Here is a 24,537-nt window from a genome sequence, read left to right as displayed (position 1 = left end):
GTATATCGGGGGCAAAGCCCATAGACTCTGTGTGCTGCATCCCATCCTCACTGAGGACAGCACTCCCGTCCGTCTCCAACCAAAATCAAGTCCTTCCTTCCAGGCTCTGAGGCCTGCCAGTTTCATTATTCAGACTGAAGGACATAATCAGAGGGAGATTAGCTCTCTGTAATGGAAAAAGAATACCCCATCCAGGCTCACTGTCTGATACAGGCACAGGGAGGTCTCTACTGATATCCAAGGTTTAAGTCAGTGCATGTAAAAGTTGCAAAATTGCCACATGAATGCTTGAATGGCTTCAAACAGTAGAGTAGAAAACTCTGAAGATTGCCATGAATACAAAGCTTAACAGTGAACCTAAGTAGAAGGACGTTTGCCCCAGACAAGGCCAGTCATGCATCTCCCATACTGCCCCGCCCTAATGAGTTATTAGGTTTGGAAAGGATTAAAGCTGATCCTAGACCTGTGTCCAAAAGCCTCAACCTCTCACAGAGCTACCATGACCCCTGACCCCATCTCTGACCTTGAACCCCTCTTTAACCCTCGAGAGTTCCGCCTCCAAGCTAGGCCCCCTACCCAGGATCCTCCGGGAGGTGAACACAGCGCTGACCAACCCGTCCAGCATGACCATGAACATGACCGCTCCGTCCTCCTCTGACCGTATGGGGTCACCGCCCAATGCCGGGGCAGGCTGCAGCATCTCCACCGGCCTACAGAAGATGGTCATCGACAATGACCTTTCAGGGTAAGGACAGGGTTTGGAATAAAAGAAAGGGAATGTGGGTGGGGTAAGGGTTAAGAAGAACAAGAACAGATAAGTCTAGGGGTATGGGTAAGGACAGGGTAAGGGTTAGGAAGGACAAGAACAGATAAGTCTAGGGGTATGGGTAAGGACAGGGTAAGGGTTAGGAAGAACAAGAACAGATAAGTCTAGGGGTATGGGTAAGGACAGGGTAAGGGTTAGGAAGAACAAGAACAGATAAGTCTAGGGGTATGGGTAAGGACAGGGTAAGGGTTAGGAAGAACAAGAACAGATAAGTCTAGGGGTATGGGTAAGAACAGGGTAAGGGTTAGGAAGAACAAGAACAGATAAAGCTAGGGGTATGGATAAGAACAGGGTAAGGGTTAGGAAGAACAAAAAGGAAAGGGTATAGGTAAGCATGGTTAAGGGGGTTTTCTCATTTGGGCAAAAGTCTGTCCTCCATCCTCTCTCCTCCGTCCTCTCCCCTCCGTCCTCTCTCCTCTGTGACCCAGAAAGCGATAAGTGGTTGAGTGGTCGAGGAGTGTGTCAGTTCGTTAGTAGGCAAACGGAAGACGGTCCTCCTCTCCTCTATAGCCTCCTTTAGGCGAGGAAGCACAAGTGTTTTGATATCTGCCACACCCTCTTTGAATCAGCTTTGTATTTTTTAAGGAGAAAACCCTGCACACGTTTCAAAAAACCATATGGTACTTATGGTTTTATCTATAAATGTCTGGCACAACTAACTTATTTTGTTTTTATCACTTTACACTTTTATTTGGGGATCCACTTCTGTAAACGTCATTTGCCTGAAGAAGGGTCTCATTTTATACAGCCGCATTTTCATCCACGTTCCCTATCCTCACCGCCTCTCCTCGATTACCTTTGACCTTTTTCAAAAGTAGGCGAGAGAGGACAGAGGAGGGAAGATGCAGGAGCTGAGCAAATCCAATTGACGAGCCCACTTTATCAGGCCACGCTAATGTGTGTCAAAATAGACACAGCCACTGTCCTGTCCTCTTCTTCCCCTTCTCATCAGGCTGGCAGTGAACCTGCAACCCCAGTCAGATTTATGGAGGCTGGACTGAACGAGTCTAGCATTCTAGCAGTCCTTCTTAATTACACCACATTCACAGAGAGAGGGAGAGAGAAGGAGGGAAAGAGAGGGAGAGAGAGATAGAGAGAGGAGGGAAAGTGAGAGAGAGAGAAAGAGTGGGAGGGAGGGAGGGAGGGAGGGAGGGAGGGAGGGAGGGAGGGAGGGAGGGAGGGAGGGAGGGAGGGAGGGAGGGAGGGAGGGAGCAGGGTAGGTATAAAATAGAGAGGTTAAGGGAGAGAGAGAGTATTAATGAAAGAGAGAGAGAGAATATTAACGAGAGAGAGAGCGAGAGATTATGGGAACATAAATTGTGTCGGTCAAGGTAATTGCCAGACAATAAAGCTGTAGACTTGGTGGTGAAGGAGAGGAGGAGAGAAGGGAGGATGAGTGCGGATCACTTAACTAGCTATATGACTCACATCCTCATCCACATCTGCTGATGGGCTGGTGTTCTATACCATGTGTCCTGTTGGGTTGCTGTTTCTATACCATGTGTCCTGTTGGGTTGCTGTTTCTGTACCATGTGTCCTGTTGGGTTGCTGTTTCTGTACCATGTGTCCTGTTGGGTTGCTGTTTCTGTACCATGTGTCCCGTTGGGTTGCTGTTTCTGTACCATGTGTCCCGTTGGGTTGCTGTTTCTGTACCATGTGTCCCGTTGGGTTGCTGTTTCTATACCATGTGTCCTGTTGGGTTGCTGTTTCTGTACCATCTGTCCTGTTGGGTTGCTGTTTCTGTACCATGTGTCCTGTTGGGTTGCTGTTTCTATACCATCTGTCCTGTTGGGTTGCTGTTTCTGTACCATGTGTCCTGTTGGGTTGCTGTTTCTGTACCATGTGTCCTGTTGGGTAGCTGTTTCTGTACCATGTGTCCTGTTGGGTTGCTGTTTCTATACCATGTGTCCCGTTGGGTTGCTGTTTCTGTACCATGTGTCCCGTTGGGTTGCTGTTTCTGTACCATGTGTCCTATTGGGCTGCTGTTTCTATACCATGTGTCCTGTTGGGTTGCTGTTTCTATACCATGTGTCCTGTTGGGTTGCTGTTTCTATACCATGTGTCCTGTTGGGCTGCTGTTTCTGTACCATGTGTCCTGTTGGGCTGCTGTTTCTGTACCATGTGTCCTGTTGGGTAGCTGTTTCTGTACCATGTGTCCTGTTGGGTTGCTGTTTCTGTACCATGTGTCCCGTTGGGTTGCTGTTTCTGTACCATGTGTCCTATTGGGCTGCTGTTTCTATACCATGTGTCCTGTTGGGTTGCTGTTTCTATACCATGTGTCCTGTTGGGTTGCTGTTTCTATACCATGTGTCCTGTTGGGTTGCTGTTTCTGTACCATGTGTCCTGTTGGGTTGCTGTTTCTATACCATGTGTCCTGTTGGGCTGCTGTTTCTGTACCATGTGTCCCGTTGGGCTGCTGTTTCTATACCATGTGTCCTGTTGGGTTGCTGTTTCTATACCATGTGTCCTGTTGGGTTGCTGTTTCTATACCATGTGTCCTGTTGGGTTGCTGTTTCTATACCATGTGTCCTGTTGGGTTGCTGTTTCTATACCATGTGTCCTGTTGGGCTGCTGTTTCTGTACCATGTGTCCTGTTGGGTTGCTGTTTCTATACCATGTGTCCTGTTGGGTTGCTGTTTCTGTACCATGTGTCCTGTTGGGTTGCTGTTTCTATTCCTGTATCCTGTTGGGTTGCTGTTTCTATACCATGTGTCCTGTTGGGTTGCTGTTTCTGTACCATGTGTCCTGTTGGGTTGCTGTTTCTATTCCTGTATCCTGTTGTGTAGGATGAGTGCAGGGCTCCCTTGAAAAAGAGGCCTTGGTCTCAATAGGACTCCCTGCTAAAAGGTTAAATAATACAAAATTGGGGTTTGACACTTAACTGTTTCATGTGTGGGCTGAAGGGTTTGACTGGTCGTCTTCATGTCTGTAAGGAGTAATAGATACAGCATCATCAACATCAACATCTCTCTCTCTCTCTCTCTCTCTCTCTCTCTCTCTCTCCTCTCTCTCTCTCTAGGTTGGTAGACTTCACCCGGTTACCTTCCCCCACCCCGGAGAACAAGGAACTCTTCTTTGTCACCAGGAACGCTGGGATCCAGCCCACCCCGGCCCGCAGCTCTAGCTACTCTGAATCCAATGAGCCCGACCTGGGCATAGCCAACGGCAGCAAGAGCCTGTCCATGGTGGACCTCCAGGACCCCCACAGCTTAGAGAGCGGCCCAGGCCCTGGCCCCTCAGACGGCCTGGGAGAGGGCATCATTCCTGGGGGAGTGTGGTCGGCCCGAACCCCTCAGGGGAACATCACTGGAGGTCCTACTCTGAGAAGGCCCGTCCAGACCCCCACCACCCCCGGATCGGAGAGCGCCCCAGGCAGACCTGCTCAGCTTCTAGCCCCCCTGTCCTTCCAGAACCCTGTCTACCAGATGGCGGCAGGGCTGCCCTTGTCGCCACGGGGCCTGGCCGACTCGGGTTCTGAGGGCCACAGCTCCCACAGTTCCCATAGCAACAATGAGGATGGGCCAGGAGGAGGAGGGGGGATACACAACTCCTTCCTGAACCACGGAGTAGGAGGTGGGGGGAGCAGCGTGGAGGAGTATGCCCGTCGTTCGGGGGAATTCATAGGCACGCGGCGGCAGCTGTCACTCACAGAGGCCCAGCACCAGCCCACCGTGCCCAGACAGAATAGCGCCGGCCCCCAGCGCAGGATAGACCAGCCTCCTCCACAGACCATCGTCACCAGGGGCCGCACGCCCCCCAACCTGCTCAACAGCGGGCCCTACCCGCGCCCCTCCAGCAGCAGCATGATGTCATCCCCCGACTGGCCCGGCAACGGGGCGCGGCTACGGCAACAGTCGTCGTCATCAAAAGGAGACAGCCCAGAGACCAAGCAGAGAGCCCAGCACAAACAGGTAGTGCACTCAGACAGTAGTACAGACACACTCCCAGTTAAAAACACACACAGACACACACACACAAACACACTCAACATACACTAGTACAAAGGAGTGTGTATGTATGGGATAGCGAGGTTATTTGCTGACAGTCATGATGGTAGCTTCAGTGAGGGCTGCAGGGCTTTGACTGTCTGGGAGGTTCATCTCATACTGTATCAATGTAAAACAACATAATTCGTTCCTCAATTTGTTTTCAGGCTAAATGAAGCTTTAAATAAATAAATAATGCTCTGTTACGGAAAGCTTCCACTAATACCACTTGATCACATGATCCATTGCATGTTAACAATGCCTGTATATGTGTGTGGGTGGTGTCTGAGCTCTCCTGTTATTCTATCTAATCAATGACAGTCATTGGAGCAGCCAGTGTGTATTAGTAGTGATCCCATGTGTCTCTGCATAGTTAGAGGTGGAAGTCTAATAGCACAGGATCACTGGTAAAGTTCTGTATGCGTAGGCCTATTGCTTCCTGGTTATGTACTAACACAAGATAGAGGATTTTCTCAGAGTTTTGTAATTATTAGCATTATGATTATTTGTGAATGTGGTTGAATCAGGATTAGGTCATTAGATACAGCAATGTCATGCAGAGTTACATGCATGTATTTTATCAAGTCTCAAGGCTGGTTTATGGTTAGCTTATCAGCAGTTCATAGTAATGCACTCAAATCCTGCTGAGATGTGTACATGTGTAGCTGTGTGTATCGCTGTTGGGAGTTGTTATAGTGTAATGTTTCTGCTACCGTCCTCTGGGCTGTTAAAGATGACCTCTTAACAAGCAGGTCACTGATAGGCTAGCTGGTCAAAGTTTGCCCCCGGTGATCTCTGGCCTCAAGGTGACAGGAAGGACATTTATATTCCCAGTTCCCACAATGCCCTGCTCTACTCTAGGGACCGATTGATTGGTCAGCTTAGTGATTGACTGACTGGTGTAGCCCAAGGGTTAACCTGTTGGGGCTACAGGTTAGCAATGAACCCCGAGACGGGATTGCTAACAAGGCTGGAAATTCAAAACATCAAAAATCTAATAATTTCAATTTCTCAAACAATCAACTATTTTACACAATTTAAAAGATAAACATCTCCTTAATCTAACCACATTGTTCGATTTTCAAAGAGGCTTTACGGCAAAAGCATAAAGTTAGATTATGTTAGGACAGTACATAGCCACAAAAGTACAAACATCCATTTTCAATTCAAGGTCAGGCGTCACCAAAAGCAGAAACCAGCTAGAATTATGCACTAACCTTTGACAATCTTCCTCAGATGACACTCCTAAGACATTATGTTATACAATACATGCATTTTTTGTTCCATCAAGTTCATATTTATATCCAAAAACAGCATTTTACATAGGCGGGGAAATTCAGATTTTTTTCTTCTCTCAAATGCTTCCGGTGAACAACGTTACAAATTACAAAATTACTATTCAAAAACATTGGTAAATTATAATATTGTCATTCAAATAATTATATTTTAACATTTCGTAAATGCTACTGCATTGCCATATTTCAAAATAACTTTACTGGGAAATCACAATTTGCAATAAACCGGGTGCTGTGCTAAGAACAATAGGCTAGGCTATACAGGTTAGCACCATCTTGTAACCATGTAATATCAAAATTACTATTGTCAATATTCCCTTACCTTTGATTATCTTCATCCATTGGCACTTCCAGGAATCCCAGGTCCACTACAAATGTGGTTTCTTTTGACAAAGTTCATAATTGATGTCCAAATAACTCCAAGTTGTTCCATGTTGTTAGCGCTTCGGTGGCTACTCAAAAGTAGCGCGGGCGGGGGGGAGGGAAGTCACGGCGAAAAGTTTAAAAAATAATCTATTTACGTTCGTTCAAACATGTCAAACGTTGTTTAGCATCAATCTTTAGAGCCATTTTTAACGTGAAACATCAGTACTGTTTCAACCCGACCTCTCCTCTGTCTTGAAAAATGTATTTGAAAATTGTCTCACGTCACATGATTGAGCAGGTGCAGGCAATAATGGAAGTGACGACATCCCAGGGAGGTCAACTTCCCTTCCTTGTCATCCGGTCTCTGTTGATCATAGACGCTTCAAACAACTTTATAAAGATCGCTGACATCTAGTGGAAGCCGTAGGAGTTGCGAAATGAATCCTTTCTCACTGTGGTATCTATAAAACAATGATTAAAAAAAATAGTACAGCCACAAAAAAAAATAATTCTCTCAGGTTTTCTCAGGTTTTTGCCTGCCATATGAGTTTTGTTATACTTACAGACACCATTCAAACAGTTTTAGAAAATTCAGAGTGTTTTCTATCCAAATCTGGTAATAATATGCATATCCTAGCTTCTGAGTTGGTGTAGGTGGCAGTTAAAAATGGGCACATATTTTTTTCAAAATTCTCAATACTGCCCCCTAGCCCCAACAGGTTTTAATGGGTTTGTCATGGAAACGAGATGGACGCCATTCAGAATCAGAATCACCTTTAATCACTGCCAAGGACATTTACACATACTCAGAGTTGTACTTGTTGATATTGTGCTGCTAGTGATAGACAACATTTAGAGACAGAATACAGACAGCAGAGTTTAAAATAAGTTTACATGCATTATATACAACTAGGTAGAGTGAGCATAGAGCTACAAGAGAATGAGCAGATATACAATATACAGTGGGTATACGGTTGAAATACAGTGGGTATATGGTTGAAACACAGTGGGTATACGGTTGAAATTATGTGGGTATATGGTTGAAATACAGTGGGTATATGGTTGAAATACAGTGGGTATATGGTTGAAATACAGTGGGTATACAGTCGGTATACAGTTGAAATACAGTGGGTATATGGTTGAAATACAGTGGGTATACAGTTGAAATACAGTGGGTATACGGTTGAAATACAGTGGGTATACGGTTGAAATACAGTGGGTATATGGTTGAAATACAGTGGGTATATGGTTGAAATACAGTGGGTATACGGTTGATATGCAGTGGGTATATGTTTGATATACAGTATCAGTATGAATATATAAATGCAGAGAGATAAACAAAGTGCACACAAGTTTAGTGCAGTTATTTTGTGTACTGTTCAAAGATGGAGTGATGCGGTGTGCACCATAGAGAGCATAGTCCTTTAGTCTCTGTGGTTGGTGAGGGCAACACAACACAGGGGAAGAAACCTTTCAGGTGGTGGGAGGTCATGAGTGACCTGAAACGCCTGCCAGAGGTAAATTTCTGGATGTGGGGGTGACCGGGTGGGAGGGGTCGGGATGATCTTTCCTTCACGCTACCTTGTCCTGAAGTCTTGCAGGACCTCGATGGAGGGCAGGTGGCAGCCGATGACCCTCTCTGTAGACTGGATAATGCGTTGCAGTTTGCCCTTGCAGCTGGCAGACTCAGACCCAAACCAGACGGTGATGGAGGAGGTGAGGATGGACTCAACGATTGATGCGTAAAACCAGATCAGGATTGACTGGGAGATGTTGACTTTTTTCACCTGCCACAAGTTGTCCATCCGCTGGTGTGCCTTCTTGGTGACCTCTGTGATGTTGTCCTCCAACTTGAGGTTGTGGGAGATGATGGTCCACAGGAATTTGAAGGATTCAGCCATGCTAACAGTTGAGCCATCAATATCGAGGGGGAGAGATGGTGGGAGGCATTTTCTGAAGTCAACCACCATTTCCACGGTTTTGTCTGTGTTGAGTTCCAGGTTATTGCGACTGCACCAGGCCACCAGCCGGTCGGCCTCTCCACGGTACATTGACTCATCGCCGTCGGTGATGAGACAGACCAGAGTGGTGTCATCTGCAAACTTGAGTAGTTTGACAGATGCGGTGCTGGAGGTGCAGTCATTGGTGTAGAGTGAGTGAGTAGAGGTGAGAGCATGCATCCTTGCAGCGCTCCGGTGCTGAGGGATAAAGAGTCCGAAAGGTGTTTTCCCAGCTTGACAGATGGAGCTGGACAGGTTGAGCTGAGAGAGTTTGTCTGGTATTAAATTTGTTTGATGGTATTAAATGCAGAGCTAAAGTCCAGAAACAGTATCCTTGCATATGTCTTTGAGTTATCGAGGTGTTTGAGGATGTAGTGTAGCCCATGTTGTCTGCGTCACCCTCGCCCTGTCGTGTCTCTGGATATCAATAAATGTGAAGACTGTTATTTTATCAAATCAATTCTCTGTAATTATTATTACGTGATTAAACTAATCATGTACATTTAATTAACTAGGAAGTCGGGGCACCACGGAAAATCTTACAAAGATTACAAAGTTATAATTTTCTGAATATAACTCTTTAGATATTTTAATATCTGATATATTAGTCTTATATTAATTAATTATTCTTTACCTTACGTCAGTCTCATTTCAAACGTGGTAGAATTCTTGTTTATCTGCACGAACCCAGCCTAAACCATGAATCATCCATACACCAATTGGCTTAATCATTTATTTACTAACTAAATAATCACAGAAATGCATAAACAAACAAACAGTAGATATTGTTTTCTAACAATGATAGGGAAGATTCCCTGGCTAATCCGATGTGACGGCTTGGTATACAAAGGAAAGGGGGTGTGGACTGATAAAGGAGCGGGAAAGACAAAATGGATCACTACACACAGTGGATAATTATAGTCATTGAAATGCTAAACCTTTGCACATGAACGGTCGTTCATTCGGGAATAATTGCAATAAATATATTTACGCCCAGGTGTCGTTGTTGTCTTCTCTATTGGAATCGTTGGTCCGTCTGCTGGAGAGTCAGTTCATCAGAGAGTCTCTGGTTACTTCCCCAGAAGTCACAATGTGCAAGGATCTGACACCGGAGATGAGAAGCAGGTACGGGAGTCAAACATTTATTCAGGAACACGACAGGAACAGCATCAGCACACGGGTAAACAAGGACATATGACAAACAATCCCGAAGCAGGGAACAGAGCTAGGAAACAGACTGATATAGGGAAGTAAATTACACAAGTAATTGAGTCCACGTGAGTCCAATGAGCGCTGATGCGCGTGACAGGTAAAGGCAGGTGTGTGTACTGAAGGTGGCTTGAGTGCATAATGTTGGGGAGTCTGGTGCCCTCGAGCACCAGAGGGAGGAAGAGCGGGAGCAGGCGTGACACAATGTCTTTCATGGGGGTAGATTTATCAGCGACTCCTGATATTGTCTGTTGTAACGGATACGTCAGTCATCCATTGTTCTTAGAATAGATGTTTCAGCGGTTGTCGGTATTTGCATCCTAGGTTTACAGAATTTAGTAATTAGTATCTAAGATGTGTTCTTATCCTGAAGGGATCGATAGTCTCAGAGTTTAACCATTTCTAGCCGTGTAGCCAATGCTCCAGGTGGTATGGTTAGGAATTCAACAACCATTGCAACCTTAGCTTACACCAGTGTTTGCGTGGTCTGATGTGAATTTCCTCAGGAGTGGGTTTTTTATTCGTAACAATAGAAAAGGCGGTTCCATGACGCCAGATCATGTCTATGCTCACGGGGGGCGTGGCCGCTGACTAGTTACACTTTACAGGGAATACAATTCTCTCAAATTTAAGGTTAACCTCACATTACATCGTTTCACAAATAGTTTCATCTTTACTCATTCATTTTATACAAGAATTAGATGCAAACCTCATAACTGAGGCACATTTATAAACAGAGTTAGGGTAATGTGGCTGTATTGTCTGTCATGAGGTCACAAACATGAAACAAAACGGACCAGGTCGTAGCTGGCTTCTCCACAGACCGTTTACACATTCTCCAAAATAGGAGTATTATTTCATTCTCAAATTCTAGTAGAATTGGGCTGGAGAATCCCTTTGTCTTACTGTGAAACTCTCTCTCAATTGCATGGTCAGGGAGAGTCTCTGTGGTATTTACGACCTGGGGCAATTAAACCTGGGTTTAGGAGAGAGAGAGTGAGAGAAAGAGAGGGGGAGGCCACGATCTACACCCAGAAAGGGCCACGTCATGACAGCCCTCTCGGGGATTTGTTAAGCATGTTGTTTTTAATGTTGTCTTTCTTCCTCTTTGAATTCCATTAGAGATACATGATACATAACAGGTGGATTAGAGAGAGACATTGAGAAGAAAATCAATGCTTGATTGAGTTGCTGTCTGGCTACACAAACTGGTTTTCAGCTCTGTCTGGTGATGCATGTATTTTTAATAGAGCAATGCTATACTGAGGAGATTGCAACTATAATTGTAATCCGTGTAACACAGCTGTAATCAAACCTGACTAGGTATAGTTTATGAAATGATCCTGTCTCAATCCAGTGTAGAAATTATGATATTGTACAACCTCAACTAACATCACATTAACATGTTACTAACTGACTGACTAAACAGACGCACATCATATATCCAGTTGAAATCTCTTGCCTGTCTTGACCTTGGTATTTGACAATGAAATGACGGAGCAACATTTGAGCTAATATATTTTAATTCATTCAGTTCACCATATTTGAGATTCAAATACAGATATTCAGTCCTTTTCAAAGGTGTCAGTCACCATAACTGACACATCTAATGACACACACACACACTCACACCAGGATTTCTGTTAGGAAAACGTGTTGAAGGACAAGATTTTCATTTACCGGCCATTTGAGAAATGTACCTGACCCATTAGGGCTTCCACCCACAGTGCTCGGAAGAACAGAAATCACATGTAGATTATGGAAATGAATCTTAAGAGAACACACAACTCGTGTAATGAAGCAACCCATAAAACGTCATTTTTAAACATTTGCCAAAATTCTAAACAGCGCACCAGGGAACGTTTTTGTTCACTTATGAGATTTGTAAAAAAAAATCACAGTCTTTTGTTTGGAATGCTCCAGGTGAGCAATGAGCATGTGTCTGGTTTCTCTGTCCTGATAATGTTCAGGGAGCGTGTGCGCCTGAGCAAGCATAGAAATACCTGGACTGCTGTGCAGATATGTAGGAAAGTGTTTTCTAACATCCATTGCGAATGTAAGCTATTTCAAAAATCTTTCCCACAATCTCCTGTCGATAATACCAATCCTCGGTGTGAAAGAGCAGTGGAAGTTATAGGTCTACTGCTGCATTGACCTATGGCCAATGAGTTCCATGTGCTCTTTTCTTTAGCCGCCAATGGATCACGGTGTATCAATGTGTCCATATGGCAGAACCTGGTGATCTCGCATTAGTTTACTTTTAACTATTCCATTTTTATCATTTTAATTCAGATCAATGATTTTGAGAAATGAAAACGTTCTTATTGAAATTAAACTGTTCCACGAAAATGTGCATATGAAAATCATAACTGGCACGCAGAATGGTAGAAACTTGAAACTCATGCACTGCCTATGAAGTTTTATAAAATAATTGCCTCCACGTTTCCATGGTCGGATTTTGCCTATAGGCTACTTTGAAGCAAGGTAAGACATGCCCAACAATATGAAATAAAACATTCAGGTTTCAAACAATTAAGTATGTTTTCAAAATGCATACTTCCACCAGCTCACATTGTAAAGTGGTGGGTGACGCACTGATAGCCTGTTGCCTGCACTTGAATGGTGAATGGGAGGCGCTCTTCAATTACCAGTTGAGAAATTAAAAATATAAGCTCTTTTTAATGATGCACCAAAACTGTTAACACGCAATTGCATGTAGAATTGTTGTGCAATGAATGGACTTATAAAAGCATATGTTTTACTCCAGTAGACCGATAAGCATGACGGTCAAATGTATTTGCATCGACTGGTATTTCCATCAATGAATAAAAAGCATTATTTTGCAATGGGATTTTTTTATCGGGTCATTTTGGCCAGCAACAGTTTTATCGGCTTTTCATTTTTTTCCATCGGCCAAAAGGCTTTTAATTGATTTTTATTAGCCAAAGGTCAATTGCCTGCTAACAGAAGCCCTGTCACTCACTCTCACTCTCACTCTCACACACACACACACACACACACACACACACACACACACACACACACACACACACACACACACACACACACACACACACACACACCACTCTGCTTTAGTGATCACATTATGTGTTCTATACATTCCATGTGCATTTCAAGCTTATTCCTGTGTGTATATACTCTGTATGTGTGGATGTACACTATAAATACAATAGTATGTGGACACCCCTTCAAATGAGTGGATTCGGCTATTTTAGCCAAACCCATTGCTGATAAGTGTATAAAATCGAGCACACTGCCATGCAATCTCCATAGACAAACATTGGCAGTAGAATGGCCTTCCTGAAGAGCTCAGTGGCTTTCATCGTGGCACCATAGGATGCCACCTATCTAACAAGTCAGTTAAAACATTTCTACCCTGCTAGGAAATTGTAAGTGCTGTTATTGTGAAGTGTAAACGTCTAGGAGCAACAACGGCTCAGCCACGAATTGTTAGGCCACACAAGCTCACAGAACAGGACCGCTGAGTGCTGAAGCGCGTATAAATCGTCTGTCCTCGGTTGCAACACTCACTACCGAGTTCCAAACTGCCTCTGGAAGCAACGTCAGCACAAGAACTGTTCGTCTGGAGCTTCATGAAATGGGTTTCCATGATCAATGCCAAGCGCCGCCTGGAGTGGTGTAATGCTCGCTGCCATTGGACTCCAACGCAGTGGAAACGCGTTCTCTGGAGTGATGAATCTCACTTCACCATCTGGTAGTCCGACGGACATATTTGGGTTTGTCAGATGCCAGTAGAACACTACCTGCCCCAATGCATAGTGCCAACTGTAAAGTTAGGTGGAGGAGGAATAATGGTCTAGGGCTGTTTTTCATGGTTCGGGCTAGGCCCCTTAGTTCCAGTGAAGGAAATCTTAACCCTACAGCATACAATGACATTCTAGATGATTCTGTGCTTCCAACTTTGTGGCCACAGTTTGGGGAAGGCCCTTTCCTGTTTTAGCATGACAATGCCCCTGTGCATAAAGCGAGATCCATGCAGAAATGGTTTGTTGAGATCGGTGTGGAAGAACTTGACTGGCCTGCACAGAGTCCTGACCTCAACCCCATCAAACCCTTCCCAGAAGAGTGGAGGTTGTTATAGAAACAAAGGGGGGACCAACTCCATGATTTTGGAATGAGATGTTTGACGAGCAGATGTCCACATCCTATGGTTATGTAGTGTATGTACTATGTACCGTATGTCGGTGTGTGTGTACCATATGATGTGTGTGTGTGTACCGTATGACGTGTGTGTGTGTCCTTCTCGGCTCAGCTCATGTGTGTGTTGTGTTGGTTCCACTAGGCCCCCTCCCCAGTGAAGCCCAATGCGCTGGACCGTACGGCTGCCTGGCTGTTGAATATGAATGTTCAGTATGTAGACCATGAGGGGATGGACCCCGAGTCCAGAAACAGAGAGGATCTCACTCAGGCCGAGAAGGTAACGTCACAAACCAAACTCCACGTAACCTCCCTAACCTCCCAGTACCCCTGTTCTCAGCACCCACCCTTTAGACACCTCCTCTCCACCCAACCCTCAACACTACCCCCCACGCTTTTTAACCAGCACTTTCTCTACTCCCCTCAACTTCCAATGTCAAGCCCTCACTCCTACCCTTAACCCTACCCCCTTACAACTTACAATCACTCACAATAAACCTGCATCTCTAATAACAGATACTCCGTTTGTATGGTCAAAGGATTTCAACCAGGTATTCCTAGACTCTTACAGTCAAATTGTGAATGTGTGTGTGTATGTCCATGTGAGTGTGTATGTCCATGTGTGTGTGTGTCCATGTGTGTGTGTGTATGTCCATGTGTGTGTGTCCATGTGTGTGTGTATGTCCATGTGTGTGTGTCCATGTGTGTGTGTGTGTATGTCCATGTGAGTGTGTATGTCCGTGTGTATGTCCATGTGAGTGTGTATGTCCATGTGAGTGTGTATGTCCATGTGTGTGTGTCCATGTGTGTGTGTATGTCCATGTGTGTGTGTATGTCCATGTGAGTGTGTATGTCCATGTGTGTGTGTCCATGTGTGTGTGTATGTCCATGTGTGTGTGTATGTCCATGTGTGTGTGTGTGTGTGTATGTCCGTGTGTGTGTGTCCATGTGTGTGTGTATGTCCATGTGTGTGTGTATGTCCATGTGAGTGTGTATGTCCATGTGAGTGTGTATGTCCATGTGTGTGTGTGTGTATGTCCATGTGTGTGTGTGTATATGTCCATGTGAGTGTGTATGTCCATGTGTGTGTGTGTATGTCCATGTGAGTGTGTATGTCCATGTGTGTGTGTATGTCCATGTGAGTGTGTATGTCCATGTGAGTGTGTATGTCCATGTGAGTGTGTATGTCCATGTGTGTGTGTCCATGTGTGTGTGTGTCCATGTGAGTGTGTATGTCCATGTGTGTATGTCCATCTGTGTGTGTATATGTCCATGTGTGTATGTCCATGTGTGTGTGTATGTCCATGTATGTGTGTATGTCCATGTGTGTGTGTATGTCCGTGTGTGTGTGTGTGTGTGTGTGTGTGTATGTCCATGTGTGTGTGTGTGTATGTCCATGTGTGTGTGTGTGAGTATGTCCATGTGTGTGTGTGTGTGTGTATGTCCATGTGTGTGTGTATGTCCATGTGTGTGTGTATGTCCATGTGTGTGTGTATGTCCATGTGTGTGTGTATGTCCATGTGTGTGTATATGTCCATGTGTGTGTGTATGTCCATGTGTGTGTGTATGTACATGTGTATGTCCATGTGAGTGTATATGTCCATGTGTGTGTGCATGTCCATGTGTGTGTGTGTATGTCCATGTGTGTGTGTGCATGTCCATGTGTGTGTGTGTATGTCCATGTGTGTGTGTGTCCATGTGTGTGTGTATATGTCCATGTGTGTGTGTGTATGTCCATGTGTGTGTGCGGGAGAATGCTTCCCGCTTCTGCTGCTGCTCCTTCACCTGCTTCTCATCCCAATGGCTGTCAGCTCTCAATGCTTTGATTGGCACACACACACACCTCCACTGCCTATTGGCTGTCACACACACCTCTGCTGCACATCATGCTTACATGATTTTATGAAGCAGAAAATAAGAGAAAATAGGGGATTGACAGTGAGCAGCACTTATTTTCATAGCTTTATTCATATTTCACGTTTGGTCCAGTGTTCATGTGAAGGACAGCGTTGAGTCAACTTTTTTATCATATTCTCTGGTGAGGTGTGCTCCGTTTCTACCTGGCCGACCCCGCTTCCCTTGAATGCTGCTGAAGGAGCCCGGATGTGTGTTTTATTGAAGCCAGGCAGGATTTGATTACACTCCTAATTTCTCAGACAGCACCAACCCTCTCCTCTTCAGGACCGCTCACAGGTCCGGAGGGAGGTCAAGGGGAGCTTTTCCCGGCTTATTCCTGAGTCCAGGGCTTGAGCTGCGGATGTTGAATCCCTCTCCTCCCTATCCTCCTTCTCTTTTCTGGAACAGTACTCAGCTTAAGTCCCCAGTTTTAGAGGTTAGGGATCAAATTCGAGTGCTGGTGGGATTTGGGACATGGAAGGAAAAGAGACTCATCTCTCTCAGGAATACTGGTGGCTTAGAAAAGTTGGAAGTTTTACTGTGAGTGTTGGCTAATGTCTACTTACAGTCTTTAACACTTCCACACTTATAATCCTGCCCTGTCCAAGTTTCAGTTTCCCTTCAATATTTGACTGTTTAAAACTTGAAATGGAACCAGGTGCACAAAAAAATTATAAATTGGATAAGAAGCAAAAATGGTAAGGAAATCATGGAAATGAGTTGATACACCTGTCAAGGTCTACCTTAAGGACCACTGTGATGAGGAGAACATTCACAACGATTATTGTGATGATAACAATGCCGGTTATTGCTCTCTTCACTGACCACCTCTACCTTGAAACAACAGGACAATTGAATGGGCCAGTATGGGTTGGTGCCATTGACATAAGTATCGGTTTCGCATTGTTAATGACGATGATGATAATAAAAGCTCTCTCTCTTTCTCGCTCTCCTTTCTCTAGTACCAGCAGGAAGTGGCTGTATTGTTGTTGAAGATGATTCTGACTCTTCCTTTAACCCCCCGACCCACCCACCCCCCCAGTACCAGCAGGAGATCGTGGTCCTCCAGGAGAAGCTGCGTGTGTCGGTCCAGAAGCTGGAGGAGTACGAGGCTCGTCTGAAGGGTCAGGATGACGGTGCTCAAAAGGTTCTGATGGAATACCAGGCACGGCTGGAGGAGTCTGAGGAACGCCTGAGACGACAGCAGGATGACAAGGACCTCCAGATGAAGGGTATTATTAGCAGGTACATAAGGTGTGGGGATCAGATCCTTTCCAGACTGGTGAAAGTAAGAGAAAGAGAGAGTGAAAGATGGAGAAAGAGAGAGTGAGAGATGGAGAAAGAGAGAGTGAGAGATGGAGAAAGTAAGATAGAGAGTAAGAGATGGAGAGAGAAACAGAAAGAGAGAAAGATTTGGTAAGAGAGAGCAAGCATACGCAGAGCGAAAGAGGGGGAGAGGGAGTGTATGCTAAGAGAGAGAGAGAGAGAGAAAGGGAGATGGATGGGTGATGTTATCTGCTGTGTGCTCCTGATGTTATCTCCTGTTCTGTGATGTCAGAAGACATACAGCTTCTATGTTCCTTTCAGATCCGTGTCACACTGAACCCTGCTAACTGAATTAGAGCTGACACACACACACACACACACACACACACACACACACACACACACACACACACACACAGAGACACAGACACAAGCACACACACAGACAAGCACACACGCATACACTCACACACAACTCAATACATACACATTTCACAAACTCAATTCAAGTGAATGTACTGTTATCCATATTTCTAAAACACCTTGCAGACAAGAGTGCCGAGATGCACACACCTCTCACAAACTCAGTTAGAAGTTGTACACTCCTACACACACCTCTCACAAACTCAGTGAGAAGTTGTACACCCCTACACACACCTCTCACAAACTCAGTTAGAAGTTGTACACCCCTACACACACCTCTCACAAACTCAGTTAGAAGTTGTACACCCCTACACACACCTCTCACAAACTCAGAAGTTGTACACACACCTCCTAAATGCATAACAGACCAGCAGTCCCAAGAGACCCTCATTCTAATAACTATATTAAACATATTATACTCTACATACAGATCTAAAGTACTAACAGACCAGCAGGCCCAAAATACCCCTCTTATAAACTCAGTTCCAGTCTGTAGTCCTGCCAGACTAGTGTGAGCCAGAGTAACACACAGCACACACATGATTCTGTTCTGTATCCACATACTCCACCTTATTTCATACGCTGGGTGTCTGTTGTGCTTTGTGTTGCTAATGTCCCTTTAACTGTGTGTCTCTGTGTGTGTGTGTGTGTGTGTGTGTGTGTGTGTGTGTGTGTGTGTGTGTGTGTGTGTGTGTGTGTGTGTGTGTGTGTGTGTCCAGGTTAATGTCGGTGGAAGAGGAGCTGAAGAAAGATCACAATGACATGCAGGCTGTGGTTGACTCCAAACAGAAGATAATTGATGCACAGGTGAGAGTCAGTCACATAATCAACTCCATACAGTCAGTTTGTTGACTGTTTAAAGCCCCATAGGGCCCCATAGGGCCCCCGAGTGGCGTAGCGGTCTAAGGCACTGCATCTCAGTGCAAGAGGTGTCACTGCAGTCCCTGGTTTGAATCCAGGCTGTATCACATCAGGCCGTGATTGGGAGACCCATAGAGCGATGCACAATTGGCCCAGTGTCGTCCGGGGTAGGCCGACATTGTAAATAATCATGTGTTCTTAACTGACTTGCCTAGTTAAATAAAGGTTAAATAAAACAAATCAAATCAAATAAATAGAGAGAGCAGGGCGGTCCCTAGTGTCATGAAACAGTACTGCAGGTCATTATAAACATCTTAGAATGAGTTGAGCACACACACACGCACTTCCTGTTTGCAATGTTTAAACCTCATGTAGAGAGACTCTTGGAGAATATCCAGAAGCCCATGTAGCTCCTAGTCAACTGTGCACAATATATTGGGATGTATTGTTATGTGTGTACATCCGTCCCTGTGTGTATGAGTGTGTCGTCTGCTACAGGACGTGAAGGCTGACAGAACATGGAAATACATAGAGATGTTTAATTCAAGCTGTCAGATCTCTGTGGCAGTGACTAGGCTCGGATGGCTGAGCGCAGCACGACTCTTCGCTTTAGTCTTACAGACTAACTAATATCTACATTTACATTATTCTCCCAGCCTGTCTGTCGACAAGCGTGTTGAGACAAGGTGACTCATTTTAACTGTAAATTCTGTCTCCTCCTGCTCTGTGTTGTAGCATTTTCTGATCCAGACATGTTGCATACACACAAACTTATGAGTTATGTGAGTTAAACAAAGTTGAATGGATCTAGTGTTAAAAGACTCCTCAATGTCAACTCACTGACAGCGATGCACACACACACACACACACACACACACACACACACACACACACACACACACACACACACACACACACACACACAGCTCATCCGCACAGTAAAGTAATGGGAGTTGAGTGTGGAAACAAACTGGCAGTGGTAAGGCAATGAGCCGCTCCCTGAGTCAACAGACAGAGAGCATGAATATGGAAAGCTCATTAAGGAGAGAGGGAGAAGAGAGAAGAGAGAGGGAGAGAGGTGAATAGTGAATAAGAGAACACCTCGGGTGGATGAATGCGACAGGACTATAGATGATTCAGTTAACCCCGCACACAGACACTAACAGGAGCAGGAAACTACAATAAAATGTTTCCATGAATGTGTCTGCTTGTCTGGCTGTCTAGTTGTCTTTGTACTTCACCACCTATCTTTGCACAGGTCTATATTTGGTATCTCAATCGTTGCTGTCTACCACTTTCCTCCGTCTCTACCTCTCTAATCCAGTGTTTCTCTCTCTCTCTTTCTATCTCTCTCTGCAGGAGAAACGTATAGCGTCTCTGGACGCGGCCAACGCCCGTCTGATGAGTGCCCTGACCCAGCTGAAGGAGCGCTACAGCATGCAGACCCGCAACGGCATCTCCCCCACCAACCCCACCAAGCTCCAGATCACGGAGAACGGAGAGTTCAGGAACAGCAGCAACTGCTAGAGTCAGAGAGAGAGAGAGGGTGTGTGTGTGTGTGTGTGTGTGTGTGTGTGTGTGTGTGTGTGTGTGTGTGTGTGTGTGTGTGTTGGCTGGTGCTTGTAGAGGACACTTCCTTATATGGACACTACATGGTGAGGAGAATGTGAGTGAGGAGACCACTGCCAGGAGCCAAGCGAGGAGGTGGGACTTCAGTTTGACAGACAGCAGACCAGGAAAGAGACAGCAAATCAATGGACAGAGCTGAACACCAGATGTGCCCTGCAGAGGAGAAGCCGGGACACGCTGTAGATATGAACTGAACTCTCCGTCAATCAATCGACTTGGATGTTTCCATTGGATGTATGCAGTTGCTGGGACAATTTCAGGCTCTCTTCCCTAAAGCTTGGGTCAAACCACTATATAATCAACACATTGTCTATCAGATAGTCACCCAAAACCTCTTTACTCTCCTCTTCTCTTCTTCTCTGTTCTCCTTTCCTTTCCTCTCCTCTTTTCTCTTCTCCTCTGTTTTCTCTCCTTTCCTGACGTCCTCTCTTCTTCTCTCTGTTAGGAGCAGGTTACGTGAACCTTGTACAAAACAATAACAAAAACAATGGTTTATTTAGATCTTATCTCATTCTTTTAAAAACCAAATAGGAGCTTTGAAATATTTTTTGTCCAAACTGATTTTTAAGTCCTTGAGTGTGTTCCAAAGTGCCCCACTATCCCCTACCCCCATGTCCCCTACATAGTGCACTTTGTGAAAGTTATTGGTACATGAAACGCCTTAAGTAAGGAACACACCTCTACTTTGTCCTTCAGCCCCCTTCTTCCTGCCATAAAAGGCACAACTTATAATACTGTGGATTTGTAAAGGAATAAATATATTGTATAAATACATCACGTAATGTATTATAAACCCTAAATAATGAACTATATGTGAGACTATATTAATGATATTTAATATAGATGTATGCATATTTATTTTTTTCCTCTATAAAGTATACATGAGATATAGTTATATTTGACCATGTCAAATATGAAAGCAGCCCGTTCCAAGGGGTGGCTGGTTGAGCGTTTGAGGTGTATTTTTCCTGTTTGAAAGACTGCAGCTATACTGTGTATTATAGGGCATAAGGGGAGAGACTGCACACTATGCAGTGAGTAGCACCATCAACAGATGAAATAGTTAGAATGCTATTTTATTTCTTCTTAACCTTTAGTTTATCCAGGTTTTCTAGACAGACCTGGTTGGGTCGAGGTTTGCTTTAGTCCTTCATCATTAATGTTGAGTCAACGTTGAAACAATGTCGTATGTTGGTTGTGTGTCCCTCTGCATTTGGAGCTATAGGACTGGCTCATTGTACTGGCTGGAATGGAATGAATGGAGTCAAACATGGTATCAAGCACAGGGAAACCACATGTTTGACTCCATTCCAAAACTCCATTCCAGCCATTACAATGAGCCTGTCCTCCTATAGCTCCTCCCACCAGCCATGGTTGGTCTCATAGCCCCTGTCATACAAGGAGAGAGAGAGTTGTGTTGTTTAACACAACATTATACTATACACTGGACTGGTGTCGGTCACGTGACCTCACAGATTAGAATATTACTTTTTCTTAAAACTCTTAAGTAAGAATGTTACTCTTAAAACTCCTGTTTGCTAATTAATGTCAATGAAGCATGCTGCATCGAGACTGTGACCCCCACTTCGCTTTCAAGCATCTGTCTCCCCTCTATTTCTCTCCTCTTCTCCTTCATTCCCTCTCTCCCTCTCTCTCGCTCTTCTGAATGTGAAGATGCTACTCAAACACAGTTGGTCTTAATATTGGGTGTATAAGTCCTTCTGAATGATCCTATAGCTGCTGTTCGGCTCGCCCCCACCAGACATTTCAGCATCTATATTTGGTATATTTTTCTATTCCTTTTTCTTACCTTTACAGATGAATTAATAAGAGTGATGAAATCTGCATGCTTCATTTTGGTGCTATAACCAATGGTAGCGCCAGACTGTGTCAGCTTTTGTTTTCGGTTGCCAATATAGGAAGATGATGAACTTTATGAGTTGCTGCAGAAATAAACATATATAATATGTGATTATATATCCTATTATATACAGTTTCCAGTCAAAAGTTTGGACACACCTACTTATTCAAGGGTTCTTTCTTTATTTTTACTATTTTCTACATTGTAGAATAATAGTGAAGACATCAAAACTATGAAATAACACATATGGAATTATGTAGTAACCAAAAAAGTGTTAAACAAATCAAAATATATTAAGTAGCCACCCTTTGCCTTGATGACAGCTTAGCACACTATTGGCATTCTCTCAACCAGCTTCATGAGGTAGTCACCTGCATTTCAATTAACAAGTGTGCCTTGTTAAAGTAATGTATTTCCTTCATACATTTACATTTTAGTCATTTAGCAGACGCTCTTATTCAGAGCGACTTACAGTAGTGAATGCGTACATTTCATTTCATGCATTTTTAAAAATGTTTTCTGTACTGGCCCCCCGTGGGAATCGAACCCACAACCCTGGCATTGCACACACCATGCTGGCGTTGCAAACACCATGCTCTACCAACTGAGCCACAGGGAAGACTGTTCTTAACGCATTTGAGCCAATCAGTTGTGTTGTGACAATGTATGGGTGGTATACAGAAGATAGCCAAATTTAGCAAAAGACCAAGTCCATATTATGGCAAGAACAGCTCAAATAAGTATAGAGAAATGACAGTCCATCATTACTTTAAGACATGAAGGTCAGTCAATATGGAACATTTCAAGAACTTTGACAGTTTCTTCAAGTGCAGTAGCAAAAACCATCAAGGCTATGATGAAACTTGCTCTCACGAGGACCACCACAGGAAAGGAAGACCCAGAGTTACCTCTGCTGCAGAAGATAAGTTCATTAGAGTTAACTGCACCTCAGATTGCAGCCCAAATAAATGCTTCACAGAGTTCAAGTAACAGACACATCTCAACATCAACTCTTCAGAGGAGACTGCGTGAATCAGGGCTTCGTGGTCAAATTGCTGCAAAGAAACCACTACCAAAGGACACCAATAAGAAGAAGAGACTTGCTTGGGCAAAAAAACATGAGCAATGGACATTAGACCGGTGGAAATCTGTCCTTTGGTCTGATGAATCCAAATGTGAGATTTTTGGTTCCAACCTCCATGTCTTTGTTAAACACAGAGTAGGTGAATGGATGATCTCCACATGTGTGGTTCCCACCGTGAAGCATGGAGGAGGAGGTGTGATGTGTGGGGGTGCTTTGCTGGTGACACTGTCGGTGATTTATTTAGAATTCAGTGATACGCCATCCTACCTGGTTTACGCTTAGTGGGACTATCATTTGTTTTTCAACAGGACAATGACCCAACAAACCTCCAGGCTGCGTAAGGGCGTTTGACCAAGAAGGAGAGTGATGGAGTGCTGCATCAGATGACCTGGCCTCCACAATCACCAAACTTCAACCCAATTGAGATGGTTTGGGATGAGTTAGACCGCAGAGTGAAGGAAAAGCAGCCAACATGTCCTCAGCATATGTGGGAACTCCTTCAAGACTGTTGGAAAAGCATTCCAGATGAAACTGGTTGAGAGAATGCCAATAGTGTGCAAAGCTGTCATCAAGGCAAAGGGTGGCTACTTTGAAGAATCTAAAATATATGTCACGTCTACTCCCGCTCCCCCTCTCTGGCGCTAGTTGTCGGCAGTTTACTCATTATTACGCACAACTGTCATCGTTACACTCACCTTCCTGATTTACCTCCCCTATATCTGTCACTCCCTTTGGTTCTTTCCCCAGGCGTTATTGACTCTGTTTATATGTTTCATGTCTGTACACTACTCGTGTTTTTTGTTTTGTTCCATGTTCGTTTATTAATTAAACTCACTCCTTGTACTTGGTTCCCGGTTATTAGCGTAGACATTATTAGCGTACACGTTATAGAATAACACCTCACCAAAGGGAAGCAACAGGGATTCTTTTTTTTTACGGGTGACGTCGGGTCCAAGGGCGGCTGCCGAAGCAACCAGGGATGCCTCAGCTGGCTCGTCAGGCTTCCATGACAGCTGGCTCGACAGGCTCTCAAGCCTCGGTTTGCTCATCAGGCTTCCATGCCTCAGCCGGCTCGTCGGGCTCCCATGCCTTAGCTGGCTCTACAGGTTCCTGCGTCTCAGCTGGCTCTGCAGGTTCCCGCGTCTCAGCAGAAGCGATCGGCCCGCTGCCGGTCCTCGGGACCGTCCCTCTGGTCGGTGTCCTGCGGCTGGAGCCGCATGTTAGGGAGGGGGTACTGTCACGTTTACTCCCGCTCCCCCTCTCTGATGCTCGTTGTCGCCAGTTTACTCATTATTATGCACACCTGTCATCGTTACACTCACCTTCCTGATTACCTCCCCTATATCTGTCACTCCCTTTCGTTCTTTCCCCAGGAGTTATTGACTCTGTTTTATATTTTTCATGTCTGTACGCTACTCGTGTTTCTTGTTTTGTTCCATGTTCGCATATTTATTAAATTCACTCCCTGTACTTGCTTCCCGATTTATTAGCGTACACATTACAATATAAAATATATTTTGATTAGTTTAACACTTTTTTGGTAGCTACATGATTACATGACTACATGACATGTGTTATTTCATAGTTTTGATGTCTTCACTATTATTCTACAATGTAGAAAATAGTCAAAATAAAGAAAACCCTTGAATGAGAAGG

The 24,537-nt window shown here is 44.5% G+C and overlaps 1 protein-coding gene across 9 annotated transcripts in view; it reads left to right on the top strand.

The window, feature by feature from the left end:
* Positions 1–21,943, top strand: part of LOC106568602 (disabled homolog 2-interacting protein) — a 237,122-nt gene extending 215,179 nt beyond the window's left edge. For 8 of the 9 annotated variants that reach the window (XM_014139089.2, XM_014139084.2, XM_014139105.2 and 5 more), the window contains 6 exons: positions 549–745; positions 3,846–4,737; positions 14,007–14,141; positions 16,800–17,002; positions 18,166–18,253; positions 19,667–21,943. In XM_014139089.2, the coding sequence (XP_013994564.1) occupies positions 549–745; positions 3,846–4,737; positions 14,007–14,141; positions 16,800–17,002; positions 18,166–18,253; positions 19,667–19,834 (1,683 nt within the window). In that variant the 3' untranslated portion in view covers positions 19,835–21,943. The remainder of the gene's footprint in view (positions 1–548; positions 746–3,845; positions 4,738–14,006; positions 14,142–16,799; positions 17,003–18,165; positions 18,254–19,666) is intronic. The other variant, XM_045692297.1, reaches the window with a different exon arrangement.
* Positions 21,944–24,537: the final 2,594 nt, after the last annotated feature.

Source organism: Salmo salar, chromosome ssa01 (genome assembly GCF_905237065.1).
Source record: "Salmo salar chromosome ssa01, Ssal_v3.1, whole genome shotgun sequence".
Lineage (NCBI taxonomy): Eukaryota > Metazoa > Chordata > Actinopteri > Salmoniformes > Salmonidae > Salmo > Salmo salar.
This window is presented reverse-complemented; position numbering and strand designations above follow the sequence as displayed.